Genomic DNA, 14,329 nt, shown 5'->3' with positions numbered 1-14,329 from the left:
AAGCTGGCACTTCGAGGGTCCCGACAGCCAACAGCAAAAAGGACACGAAAAAGAGGCACCAAGTTACGGCCTCAAAAAGGTGACTGGCCAGCACTTACCCTCTTCCCTCTGTGGGGAGCCCTAGTCCGAGAAGACGGGGAGAAGCTCCCGCCCACTGCCCTGGTTCAGCGACACCTATGCTGCTTACTTTCGGTACAGCCAGTGGAAGGCTGTACACAGAACTGAGGAAACTACTCTCCTTAGCTCAAAAAACCCACGTACATTTTGCATGGAAACAAACCAAACAGTTTAATAGCGGGGCTGGGGGATGGGGAAGGGACAACCAACACAAAGTTATAAAACAGAAAGCGTCTCTAGAGTTCTGGTTTCTGCTGTTTCTTTCTGGGGGTGTCTCAACGAGAATGACCACTTTAAAGGACCGCTTCAGTGTTTCTCAGTGAAGAGGAGCTGAGAAGCCAGTTGGTCACAGGAACTGAAAAGGACATTGACACCCACTCAGCTTCTCCAGCCACCAAAGCCCTGGACAGACCTGCAAGGAAGTGTGGGGAGAGGGAGATCAGCTCCTGCTCTGACTGAGGAAGGGCTTCCGGGCTCACACAACTGCCTGTGTTCAAATTCCACACTGAATTTTTATTGTCATGCAATTCTACACAAAAGCATAGAGTGAGGGTCACAAAAGAAGACTGATTAATGGGCCTGGAACACAGGGCTTGGCATGAAGCTTCTGAGACACCAACAGGGAAGGAGGGAGGGAAGAAAGGAGGGAGGGATGGAGAGAAGGAAAGAAGGAAGGAAATAAAGGAGGGAGGGAGGGAAAGGAGGAAGGGAGGGGAGAAAGAGAGGGAGGGAGGGAGGGAGGGAGGGAAGGAAGGAGGGAAGGAAGGAAGGAAGGGAGGGATGGAGAGAGGGAAGGAAGGGAAGAAAGGAAGGGAGGGAGGGAGGGAAGAAGGAAGAGCAGCTCTTGAGTGCTGCCTTCCAGTCTCTGCTCACTGGAAGACCCACCCTGTCTCATGCATGGCCCCGGAGAGAGCTAGGCCTGGCACCTCTGGCCACATTCCTGCTGAGATCGGTAAGTCCACAAAACCCCAAACTGGCCACCAAACCCCATGCTTCCAGCACAAGCTTTTAACAGGAAAATGTACAACTAGAGCAAGAATTAGTAGGCTGATAATTACACATACCACACACTCTTCCATCCTTATTTAATGACTCAAAACTGGACACAGATACTTACGAGTTAGATGATCCAAAGCTGAATCCTGGAAAAGAGGAAAAGGGTGGTGTTAAAACACACTCCTGAAGGACATAGGTGGATGGGTTCCAGGCCCAGCCCTCCGTCCCTCCATCCCCACCGGTGTGGTGCGGGCTGAGGGTCTCTGGCACAGGCCTTGTCACTTAGCTACAAGGCGACACACAGATCCATTTTGCTAGGAATATGTTTTTCTCCTTTCCCACCCACTTGCTTCCTCTTGCTTGAGGCCAGAGAAGCAGCACCCTTGGATTTCAGGCTGTGCTGCTCCCCATTGGCCCTTTGGGCAAACTGGCCCCTTGGGGTCTGAATCTTCATTTGTGAAACAGTAACGATGCCTAACTTCTCTGCCTCACAAGTGTGTTGCAAAGATAAAAAGAGAACATCCACACTCCACTGTCTGAAGGAGAGTGTTAAATAAATGAAACGCATTTTCTGAAGTCTCTCCATCTTAGTTTTTGAGTCTGCTGGCTTGGATTTTTAAACCAAGATCTAGTAAGATGATTCTTGTTTGGGGTTCTCCAATCTTGAGAGAAAAGTAAGCCAGTCATTTCTTTATCTGGTAACAAACGACACAATGTTACAAGTCTAATTAAAACCTAAAAAGAACATTTTGTCTTTCAAGCACTTTCAGCCTCTAAAATACTAAAGTGAACAGCCAGGTAAACAGTACTCATTTCCTTGGTGTGAGGTGGGGGGGTGGCAGGGGGAGGGAGAAGACATTTGCGGAGGACAAGGCAGGAGGGACCACCGTCTGGCTGCCTACCTCCTGTGCCTGATCCAAAGCCAGAGAACCCTCCGCTCTGGGTCCCGAAACCGGAAGTCTGTTGGGACAGAGATCCAAAAGTCGGAGCGTTCTGACTTGCGAGGGTGCCAAACGAGGTGGTGCTGCTGCTGCTCCCAAACCTGCGTTCCAGTGAGAAACCGGATGGTGGTTAGTGGGGCCGCGCGTCACCCTGTTGCCCGAAAGCCGCAGTCCAGCCTCCTCAGTCTTAGGAGGCACAACATACATGAATCGAGGTGACGTGCTTGACTTAAACCAGCAGCCTCTCGGAAAGAAGAGGCTAGAGCCCAGAGCAAACCTTCATCTCCACTTTGGGAGGAACAACAACAGGACAACAGGAAATGCAGCTTGTCCGGTGTGTTACTTTTTGCCCACTGTCTAGAAATTCCAGGTCACTGGGAAATTAAGCCGCACTACATTTTTCGCTCATTCTGTCTCCTGTAATTCTTCCATTTTATTCATCATGTTAGCATTTCTCGTTATCAACAACCCCCATCCATGTATCTATCTGCAGCTCCTGTCTGGGTCTCTGTCCTGTCTACTTTTCACGCTGTGAGGAGTCTTCTACACGCACAGGCCAGCACAGGCCTGCTCTCACTGTCCTGTTTCTGGACTGGCCCTGACGCTCCTGCTTTAGTCCTACTCCCGCCTTGGGCCTCTCACAAACAACAGTGGGAACCCCTCAGATGTCTGAGGGGTCAGAGACGAGGGACCCAAACAAAAGGGATGGTGCCAGGCTCCTTTGCAGATTTCATGCTGGAGCCGGTCCTCGTTAGCCTTGTGTACCAACCAAACTGGGCCTAAGCAGCCAGTGAGGAGTCCTATGGCAGAGCCCCTCTGAGACAGAACATGGTACTTGGCTGCTAGTAAAGAAAAGAGCTGGTGTCAAAGAAAGAAAAGAAATAAAACCTCAAGATTCCCAGGCACCCAAAACACCTCCCAGTGACTCTGTAGCACTCTGTGCTGAGTGGTCACTGGAGAGGTCAGTGTCCTTTGAAACTTGCCAAGGACACTGGTGTCAGTCAGTCCCAACTCTTCCTTAACTTTAACTCTTGGGGTGTCCTAGGGGAACTTAAAAGACCCAGTAGTCTACGGGAAATCCAAGAAGCAAGAAACCAACTTGCTCACTTTCCTTGAAACTTGCCAACATTTCCACACCAGGTTCTTTCATGGTGGGAACGGGTATAAGCACATAAGTATTTTCAAGATAAAAATGGTATATCACCTCATCGAGACTCATTCCAGTACCCTGACAATTCCCCAACACAAAGCCCCGTCCCCACCCCCAGATCTTTAGCTTTCCCGGTCCTGAGCCAGGGCCAAGGGCGAGATCTATCAGATGTTCATTTCAGACCTCAATCCCTCCTTGGGAGGAGGCACTTTGTATTCACAACCACATGTATTTTATTGGGACTCTGTGGTGTGGGGAAAGCTATTTTCTCCTTGGGGTTTTGGCTACCAGACCGATTCTGTGAGGCCCTCAGAAGTAAATGCCTAATATGACATTTTCAAGTGAAGATGTACACAAGGCCATGGGAGCAGCTTTGAATGCTGTGTGACGCTCATCATGACTCTTAAACGTGTAGGGAGCTCATTAGTGCCCGGCAAGGACGCCAGCCCGGGGGCTGTGACTGAACACCCACTCTGGGGCTCTGGAGTGGAGCAGGCGACACGGGGGTTGTGTGCTCAAGGATGATGGTTGAATGTACAACAATCCCAAAACAAAAGGATCTGGAAAGAACTATTTTATTTGTTCAGAACTTCCTAACAGCAGTTATCACACCAGGGACGATCACAGCTACAAAGCAGCCATGGCAGGACTATTTTACTCCTTTTAACCAATCATTTAGCTCCACCAGAACAGGGGTCTGCCAACCAGTACTCTACAAACAGGGGACGGCCACACAGCTGGTGTCCACTCATGTACACCGAGGAGTGTGGCTTGGAAGGAATGAGCTTTCCTTCCCCAGGGAGAATAGGAATCCTGGAACAACGTGTTGGCTGAGTTCAATAGAGGGGCCTAGGCTCAGTCAAGAGGACAGAAAATGCAAGAACTTCCTTTTCAAAACAGGAGTTGTGTGCCTCAGTGCTTCTGGCTGGCCTGAGCTTGTGGGTGCCCCAGGTCCCGTCCCCAGGGGGCTTACCCGAATCCTCCTGCGCTGGCAGCTGCAGTGCCCTCTCCGAACACTTTGCCTCCCGTCGAGCCCAGAGGGCTTGTAAAGGCTGGGGCTGAACCGAATGCTGGCACCCCTCCAAACCCAGGGGATCCCCCAAAAGTAGGAGGGCTGCCAAACACTGGAGCAGCACCGAAGCCACCTGAGCAAAACAGAGGCAAACAAACAAGGAGAAAGAAAGAAGGAGACAGGAAAAAAAAGACAATGAGCAGTGAGAAACCAAATCAAAAGAGGGAGGAAAAAAGGGAAAATATGTTAGCAATCCAGATACAAAGAATTAAGGGCAACACTTGTTCTATCAGCAAGACAATAATTAAAACCAAACCAAAGCAACCCAAACCATCAAACCACCTCCCCGCGCTACTAGGAAAGAGGTCTGGGGTCCCCTCAGGAATTCTAAGCGCCTTGGAATTCTAAGAACCCAGCAGGCCCCATGTTTGCCTGAGAGATCCCCAGCAACTCCCAGAGGTAAGCTGGACTTGTTAGTTCCATGTCTTATCAAGTCAGATCGCCACCAAGAACCAACATGGTGCATTTCAGGTCCCTTCTCAGCCCCTCTGCTCTGTTTTGAGACTCCTCATTGTAAAATCATTCTCAAAAACTCCAATCGCAGCTGTCAAAGATGACAGACAGATTTGATTATTCATCACCACATGGGCAAGGCAGCTAGCTACGTGGAAACCCAATGACAACACCAGAAGCTCCAAGTCCCCTCGCAGGGAGAGTCTGACTGGATTACAGCAGAGATGGAGCCGCACGGCGCTGGCGCTCAGCCACATGCTTTTTATTTATTTAAAGCTAATGGCTCTCACATCTTTCACCAAGTCTTTCGTTCTCTCTCTTTGTCCAGAACAATTTTTTTAAAAATGCTTTCTCAGGGGGTGGGGATGTGGCGGGAAAAACAAAAAAGCTTTCTACAGTCAGGAACTACTACTCCTCAATTAAAAAAAGCACACCGAATTTCTTCTCTGGAAGAAGGCTGCTGTATAAATGTGATAAGATAACCAGTCCGCTGTGAGGAGAGCCGTCAGCGTCCGAGACTCCCTGTGCAGGCTCCCTGCCCTGCTGCTCACGTGAACACGGGGCAGCCATCCTACAGAAAAGGGTCAGGTGTGCCCCAGGCAGCCTCCTCTGATTGGCTGAGATGCCCATCAGGCGGGAAGTCAAACCTCCTTTCCCAACTGTCCCTTCTGTTCCTGAGAAGGGTTCCCAAACCCCAAGATACTGTTTAAATAATTCTAGGCTATCAGCAGAGACCCTTGGTGTCTGTTGAATGGAAAGGAACAAAACAGTACCAGAAATGTGCTCTAAGGGGGAGTATTTCTTAAAATGAGCATTAGCCTAGGAGCTACACTCTAAAGGGAACGAAGGTGGCCTGACGCTAGCAGGGAGGTTATCAGCCTAAAGGGGCAGGGACGTTCTCGCCCCTTTCAGAAAGTGAATCTTGTGGAGAGGGATCAATCAGGCCTTCTCATTAGACGCAGAATCCCACCTCAAGCTCCTGACACCTGAACCAGGAAAGAGCTGCCAGTTGAATTCTTTAGTGAACTATTATTTCATGATTCAATCATTTGCTTATTCACCATTCATAGTGGTTGAATGACTATGAGAACACACAACTGAGAAGATACTTTCTGCTAAGGCTCATGTTTGGGTTAACATTCTGTATTTTAAAACCTTGAGTGAAATTCCAAGCCATGATAATGGAGACTGTTGGGTTACAAATATAACAGACTGGAAAAAAAAGTGCTAAAAAACCCTTGCAGATGAATTATTTAAGACTGATCACTGATCTAGTTACGCTTTCTTCCTAGACACACAGGGCTTTATTTAGTGCCTTGTACTCCATATTATTCAAGACTTCTTGGTGGAAAGTGAGTGAAAAATGAGAAGTCACAATGACACAGAAAGTAAACTGGACAGGGGAGAGGGAGGAGATTAAACACACACACACACACACACACACCCCTCCCCCAAACAAACCTAAGTGAAAAAGACTGGTTGTTCTGGTCTTATTTTTGGAGTCAGCCAACTCACACCTGATGTTAAGAGGGGTTTGATTTTGTTAGATGCCATATTTTCTTGATTCTCTTCTCCAGAAGAAACAGAAATTTACTAATCATCAATGATAATAAAATCTCTGATTTACTGAGGGCCCTTCCCATGCCAACTATGGTGCCACGTGCTGTCCAACAGCTTGCTTTAATCCCCCAATAAACCTGGGGTCCCTACATCACAGGTGAGGAAACTGAGGCTTGGAGAACGTGTCACTTGTCTACATTTAGCTAACTGGTAAACGGCAGAGCTGGGATTGGAATAAGGGCTGAGTAACTCAAAAGACTACCTGTCACCTAACCATTATGTGTCACCCTCCCTTCCTCCACTGCCACTAAATCCAGCAACTCTAGCATCAGAGCCGTGGGGTGAACCCAATGGACTGGGGACGGTAGCAAGGTCATTGGCAGCCTGTCCTCTCCTCAAATCACTTCTAGCAGGGTTATGTTCTAACGCAGCGGTGCTGACAGAGGATGCGCACCTGGAATTTTTCAAAGACCCATCCAAGCCACCTATCTAAAGTCCCTCCGAGAGCAAGAAGCGGTAATCCTGATGCCTTGGGCTTTTGTGTTGCCTTAGCAGGAAGGCTGACTCCTTTATTTCAAGCAGCCTTTCCTTACGCTCTGAGGCACCACTTCTTATAGAGGGAGTTTTGAGAACTGACACAACTCTGCGGCAGAGAGAAGGTTCCGGAAGCACAGGGACAGCAGGTTTCTCCCTACCCTCACCTCCACCTTTGTGGTGGCTAGTTCATTCACCTTATGCATTTGCCAGGTAGCTTTCTCAGAGTCCTCAATTTAGATGGTTTCATGGGGCAAAGAATCAAGTCAGAAAAATATTCTCCAAGGTGGGAAGATACACGTTTTTCCCCCCCAACTATGCTGGCATCCTGGTACAGTTAACAACAGGGTTGGCATGAACCAGTCCCAGAATGCCAACCAGCTACCTGCTGCTGTTCTCCCAGCAGTGTGACACTTGCTTAGGTACAAGGTACACTTTCTCTCAGACTGAAAAAGTTAAAACCATCAGATTCTCAAATCCAATGGGATCTGATCCCAGGATAAGGAACAACATAGGAGAAAAACATGAGTTGAAGAAAACATTATCAGTTTCCTTAAAAATATATATTAGGTCTTGATGATTAATGAACTTAAATCTTGCAGTCTAATAATATTTACCTTGTTAACTAGGAACAAGAGCTTTGTAGCCCTTTCATTTTTAAATCATTCACTGTAGGGAAGGTTGGGGGCAAAACAAAGCGGCAGTGCTCATTTCCAGTCAATTTTAAATTCTAGGAAGAGTATCAAAAACTGGCAACCAAAGAAGACCTCCCCCAAATCCCAGGCAGGTCTGCGGGAAGGTGCACAGCACACGTGGAGACCAGGGCAGTTTGGGCGCTAAAAGGGGTAATTCCAGATACTACTTTGGGGCAGTCCTGAGCCAGAGCCACCTGCGCATCTGGTCTGCAGGTAGGACCCTTCCTTTGGCATTCTGGGAATTTCAGTCGCCGACACCAGAGGGAGAAGCCTACTCACACTCCAGGAGTTGACTTGAAAGAACTGCTTCCTCAGCAAACACCCCCTCCCTCTGCCACCACCTTTAAAAACAAATCCTCTCACACAATTTTCCATGCAACAGACAGGAAGGCAACCCTCTGTAGATCTCAGAGACAGAAATAGGATAGAGAAGCAGTGGGCAGAAAGGAAGTACGTTTTTGTGTCCAAACATACACTGTTCTTTAAAAAGTTTAATTATAAATGTAACACATGATTACAAAAAGCCACCCAATTATAAACGTATACTTTAAAAGTAATGCTGGGATAAAAAGCAGTGCTGGTAATGGTCTTTATTCTGGATTACATGGGTATATTCCAACTGTGAAAATTAAGCTGTATACTTATGATATGTGAATATTCAGATACTGTATATGGACCTGAATATCTAATATATTTATGTACGTTATACTCAATTAAAAAAAAGTGATTTGGGAAAGAAGGCAACATGATATAGACATAAGCAATTAAATAGTCTTGCCCACAACAGGTAATGGGCACCCAAGCAATGTTTGACTCAGGATGCTTTCTCATTTATATTAGTTATCACTTTCTCATATGTTCCCTTACTTTGGATGTTCTGCACTTGACTGCTAAATATTTACAGTGTTTTTTTCCCTAGGAAGACTCTAAGTTCTCCTAAGGGTTACATTTTATATGCATTCTGTGGTTTTAACAAGTCTAGGAGACCTGGAAGTGTCAGGAACATAGCATATGCTCAATAAATATGCTTAATAATACAAATAAATTGAGGGGAAGTCATTTTATCCATACTCCAATCCTCCTCCCTCAAGAACCCTAGAGAGATCGCCTGCCAGATATCTATGCACACGTGAACGTAATGTATAAAAATAAGCATGGCCATTAAGGGCCTGCGTACCTGTCTTATTCGGAGCGGGAAACCCAAAGCCTTGGGATGCCACACTTCCTCCTCCAGAGCTGAAAGTGCCAGCAGGTTTCTGTTCTCCAAATGACGAGCTGGCAAATCCACCAAATGTCTTGGCCCCACTGTTTCCGAATAGGTTAGAGGTATCTGCAGAGATGAGAGATGGGTGAGGCAGGGTCAGAGGCAGAGAAACGTCGTTATTTACTTCTTAGAACAGAGAAGAAAGAAACCTCAGCTGGGTGTTTCGGGAGAAGGGCGTGACAGGGGAGTCTGGGATTCAGAGGAGCCGAGCTGAAGAGACACGGACACCTTCTCTAATTTGTGTGTGAGTCTTGACCAGTTTTTAATCATTTTGGTACCCAGGCTCAGGATGTCTTGGCACGAGTGCCCCCAAGTCAAGGGGCAGGCTGCAATGGAGAGGCTCCTTTGCCGAAATGCACCTGTGCTCCACAGGTATCAGGCCCCCGACCATCAGAGGGCCAACACAGCAGCTTCACATCAGACTGGTTTCTTCTGAGGAATAGGCTTGTTTTCATCCATCGCCTCACATGATGACCAACTTCAAATTTTGTCAAACTAGAGAAAATGAAGTTAGAGCAAATCCAAACCAAGCATGATGGCTTCCAGCACTCTGCTGTGATGGTCAAGTTCAGCCTGGGTGCTGCTGTTTGGTCTTCTCAGAGAACGGCAGACAAAACAAGGAAAGCTGTGCTGCTCCTAACTCTGGTCTGATGGGATGTTCCAAGAACGTGAAAGAGACCAGCAAGGCCTCTAGTCAATTTCCTCTAAGGCCCCCCGACCTTTCAGATGCGTATCCAGTGGGTCACTCCTTCACATAACACACTGAATCGGCTGCTCCAAGAATTAAAGGAAAAAAGCAAACTACTAAAAACCAAGATGGGCAAGAAGTATGTTTGCTTCCCCACCATGTAAGGATGGGTATTTTATTAAATGAGTTTGTCCCCACAATTAAGGCTGGGAAACTATCTGCAAATGGCATGGACGCCCCAAGACAGAGGCAGAAACAGGCGGCTGAAATGATACGCTCTGCGGGGAAATGCAGAACCGACTGCTACCAGGTGAGAAGTGTGCATGTCTGCGAAGGCCAGTCTTCCCCGAGTCAGGGGCTCCCTGTGAAGGTGGTGGAAAGGGAGAGCAGGGGAGGCAATAACTCACTCTCCGAGTCGAGCTTCCTGAATAGGTGGCCCACCACTAGGTCTGTCCAAGCCGAGGTCTCCCATCTCGCTCTGTGGCCAATCCCACCCCAGTGTGAGATGCAACTTGGAATACTTCCAGTTGCAATGCTTGACTTCCAACCCAGGAAGTGAGCAGCTTTATCCTAGGGACACAACCACCTGACCTTTCTAGGTACCCAAGACACAGAGCCTCGGACCACAGGGTCACCTGCTCTGTAAACCTACTGCCGACAGTTTGGGAGCTTGGCTCTGAGTATGTCAGGCACTGACATGTCAGGCGCTGACGGCGGGTGGGAGTGGTTCCCAAGTTCCTTTTCATCACGCTCGTTTCGGGTACCACACGATTACTTCTCCCCTGGTGGAGGCCTCTTCAACAGTCTGATCTCTCCCTTGATGAGCTGGAGGTTTCACTTGATTCCTTCAATGGCAGTACATCTGACACTGGAGACGAAAACAGGCTCTGCACTCATTCCTCTAACGGAATTTCAAGAATGGAGGACTGCAATTTTCTCACTGTGTCACTGCTAGTGAAGCAAAGTTTCAAACAGCAAACTCAAGGGCACGATTAGGGGCCAGATCCCCTCTTGGAGAATCAAAGCAGAGGTGAAACGATTTGACTGGGACAGTACTGAGAGACGACTTCCTGAGAGGTCAGAGAACATTGAGAAGTCTCCGGGCTTCTTTACCCCTTTATCTCTTTAAGAATCCCTTGTCTTGATGGCTGCTGGCCTTCTCACAGTGATCACTTCTTTAGGTCTATAAACGTAGACTCACGACGCTGTACCCCTGAAACTAATGTAATATTGTATGTTCGCTATATTTGAATGAGAATCTTAAAAAAGAAAAAGAATCCCTTGTCTTTAAGGGGCTCACAGCATACTACAGTGGAACAAGCGTGAGTTTTGTGGTCAGACCTGGCTTAGAATACCTCGTAAGTAGAACACTGGGCAAGGCTTTGGCCTTCTAAGTCCCAGTTTCCTCACATGGGGCTGGCAGGTGTGACCATGCAAAGTGCCGTGAGGATAAATGACGTAATACGTGTAGAGCACCTACGGTAGCGCCTCAGGAAATAGAACTTCCACCCTGTTTCTTTAACTCTCCTCCTGCCGTATCCCAATCACATTCGATATAATAAAACACAGAGGATGCAATCCTTTTCATTTTGTGAAGGTCACGAGAATTCAGCGATTCAAGTTGTAACAGCTGTTGTCTGCGGTCTCAGAAGGAGTCCAGCGTACTGAAAATTGTTAGGATTTATTTAAGTGGCTCTGAAACAAAGTCACATAAAACGATGTCTGCTTCTGTTTCTATGGCCAACAACGTGTTTCTCGGGTCTCTCCTAACGGCTCCAAAATGACACAGTCTCTAGTTCTTGAAAATGTGGTAAATAAGAGAACATTTGGTTGCTGTAACAATATTTCGTTGTGGAGATTCTTCTTCGCTTGTGAATAGCTAGCCAGGAAGAAAACTTGTCTTTGCAGAGGCGTCCGCTGACCTCCACTTTGGGGGGTGACAAGTACAGTGAAACTGGCCTCTGCTGGGCTTCCACCCTGTTGGTTGGCACAGGGATCCTCTTTGGGCATTTATTTGGCAAAAACACTAGCAGCATGTAACACCAGGTCTGACCAAATTTAAATTACACTTGATATGAATTTAATGTATTAAATAAAATCACAGAGACCAGGTCCCATATCATTCCGCAGGTCTGAAGTCCCTAAACAAGAATTCAACACATACTGACAAAGGGATTCTCAAGAAGCTCTGGTCCATCATCCTTTCTAAGAGATTTTCTTAAAAACCAGTTGCAGAGGGAGCCTCGAGAGCCCAAAAGCCTCTCATCAAACAGTGTTGTCCCCTTGCACGGAAAGAGTGTGCTCAGCATGGTTATGACCAATGACCAGTGTCCTTGGACAAGACGCCAGGAGGTAGCAGGTCTTTGCAGGCACCAATTCCCAGAGGTGCCAGATTTTAAACGACCCCAAGGCTTACCAGTGGAGCTTGAGTGCAATCTCTGGGGAAGGCAGAAGAAGCCTTTATGAAGTGTGGGATACTGGTTACAGAGCATGCCAACCCCAAGTAAGTATTCGCGGTCTGTCCTTGCTTATTGCATAGTTCCGGTAACTTCTCAGCGCTGAAGAGGGCTTCTTTGGGACCAGGCAGCCTGGGGCCTGCCACAAAGTAACTGCTGCTTGCTCAGTTTGTGCTCGGTTGGATATCTATCTGCAAGAACGTGCGTGATGCCATGAGGAACGAGCATAGGGCTGTCAAACGGCACACCTGGGAGGAGTTACATCACACGGCAAGGCGAGGAAGGTCTCAGGAGGTGACGTGATGGACCACAGCTCGGGAAGCAGACCCAGATCAAACCCCGGCCGTGCCACGCAATGGCTGTTACCACTGGAAGTCCACATCCCTTCTCGGAACCTATGTCCTTATCGGTAAAACGAGGAGGGCCACATTGAAAAGTATTGTTCTAAGAAGTGATCAACCACATACACCGAGCATCTGGCACACAGTAGGTGATCAATAAAGAATTCCCTTCTGCTTGATGTCTCATGAAGGAACAGAATACAAGGGTGGCAAATTTTAGACTGGGAGAACTCACAGAGGGCACGTGGGACCCTTAGGTAAAGCTGCACAGAAGAAGAGACTTACACACCCCTTAAAGGAAGGGCAGGTTCAGATGGGTGGGGTGGAGGGAGCACTGAACCAGGGAGGGGTGGGGGGAGGTGTTCGTGTGTGAAGGACAGACAGCAAGCAGACGGACTGGCCGAAGCAGGGGGAAGGTGTGGGGGGAACTGAGTCAAAGGCAAAAAAGCATTGGGGTCAGCTCACAGAGGGCCCTGAAATTTCCGCCGAAGGAGATGGTTTGCACTTTATGCTATAGTCAGGGGGAGGCTGCCAAAGGGTTTTGAGTAGGGACAGTGGCAAATTGAAGCCGAGTTTTCAGACGCTCGCTTTGGTATGGATTTCTGGAGGAGACTGGATGCAGGGAGAGGAGTTTGGAGACTACTGTGAAGCCCCAGATGACGACGGGGAAATGAAAAGAGGCAGAGAAAAAGTGGTTAAGAGACAGGAAGAGAAGCAGGAGAGTCAACCCACATGGCGCAGGGAAGAAGTGCTGCTGCAAAGTACCAGCGCTGCAATCGCCCGAGGAGCAAGAGGCTGCCCTGGTGATGTGCAGGAAGCTCTTCGTTCTGCGGCGAGGACAATGGCCGCCCCAGATGATGCTAGCTCCTTCCTCTTATCCTGTACTTGGTCGCTGGGGCTATAGGGGCTCCTGTCCCTTTCACTATCAAACCATACACTTCGTTTTTAAAAACAAAATAAAGGCTCAGTCTTTCTTGTACCTTTTCAAATTCACTTCAACTTCCTTTAAGCATAAAAGTAACTGCTGGGTTACAACTGCCCGCGTTTAGGAGATAAAGACAAGCAGGTGTCTGGTATCAAGATAGATGTGCTTATTTTAAACCAGAATTAAAGAATTAGAAACGACAGTGTGCCAGTAAACAACAGGCTGGGGGGGATGGGGGGCTAACCGTAGTGATGTCCAATTATTCCCACAGTGTCAATAAATACTCCCTGATATCCCTAAACAGGGAGCTGGAGAGAGGTGCGCCCAGCTGGCTCTCGGGGACCAGTGCAAGCCAGCTCCAGGCCACCAGTGAGAGAAGGCAATTCTTTGACAGGTAAGAGCTGTGGCATAGGAGATGATCAGCCGGGAGGAAGGGAATTTTTTACAAGCATATAACAGCTAAGTTTTAACAATATGGGCTAGTAACACAGTCTCACCGATGATCACCTACCTACGAGATAAACCCCCATTTCTAACTGGCACACTGTCCAGTGCCCATTGTGTCAGATGTTCTGCTTGGCACGTTATGTAAGACATAGCTAAATTCTAGGACTGCCACTTTCTGGTTTTGAGACTTCAAAAACAAATCACCTGCCCATTGGGGCTGGTTCCTTACTGGAAAAGTGCAGAGCGCTGTGCAGGAGCATGTTTTCAAAGGACGTGTGTGGAGCCCTGCAGCTCTGTGCTGATAGCTGGAAAAAAGATGGGGAAGCCACCCAAGCGTATCTGGTTCTGATCCCTGCTTATGGGTAACCCGTTTTTATGTTTTGCCAATCAGGATTCTGCTTATGCATTCAGCTGCAGAAACAGTTTTTGAAAACGACTAGATTCGATTTCTAAGACTCCTTCATCCTAGGATCCTAAATTCTTCCGGGCAGACTGGAAGCTGAAGAACAAAAATTTCTGATTATATAATTTCCCAAGTTAAGCGGAATGTCTCTGGATTGTAATCTTTGTTTTTGTAGCACCAGAGGGACACTGACATCAAAATACCAGATCTGTGAATCCAGGAGACTCAGGATAGAGTTTTGCTTTTAACTACACGAGCCTTGATGTTAAGGAAATACCTGTCCTGTC

General features: G+C 47.7%; 1 protein-coding gene across 4 annotated transcripts in view; it reads right to left on the bottom strand.

Moving 5' to 3' along the window:
- Nucleotides 1-269: 269 nt before the first annotated feature.
- NUP214 (nucleoporin 214) overlaps nt 270-14,329 on the bottom strand; it is a 92,012-nt gene continuing 77,952 nt past the window's right edge. For all 4 annotated transcript variants that reach the window (XM_081065510.1, XM_081065512.1, XM_081065511.1 and 1 more), the window contains exons 32-36: nt 8,696-8,848; nt 4,178-4,349; nt 2,016-2,155; nt 1,235-1,259; nt 270-529 (exon numbers count right to left, since the gene is read on the bottom strand). In XM_081065510.1, coding sequence (XP_080921636.1) covers nt 496-529; nt 1,235-1,259; nt 2,016-2,155; nt 4,178-4,349; nt 8,696-8,848 — 524 coding nt within the window. In that variant the 3' untranslated portion in view covers nt 270-495. The remainder of the gene's footprint in view (nt 530-1,234; nt 1,260-2,015; nt 2,156-4,177; nt 4,350-8,695; nt 8,849-14,329) is intronic.

This window comes from Rhinolophus hipposideros (genome assembly GCF_964194185.1).
Source record: "Rhinolophus hipposideros genome assembly, chromosome: 11".
NCBI classification, from domain to species: Eukaryota; Metazoa; Chordata; class Mammalia; order Chiroptera; family Rhinolophidae; genus Rhinolophus; species Rhinolophus hipposideros.
The sequence above is the reverse complement of the archived record's forward strand: the minus strand, read 5'-3'. Positions and strand labels throughout refer to the sequence as shown.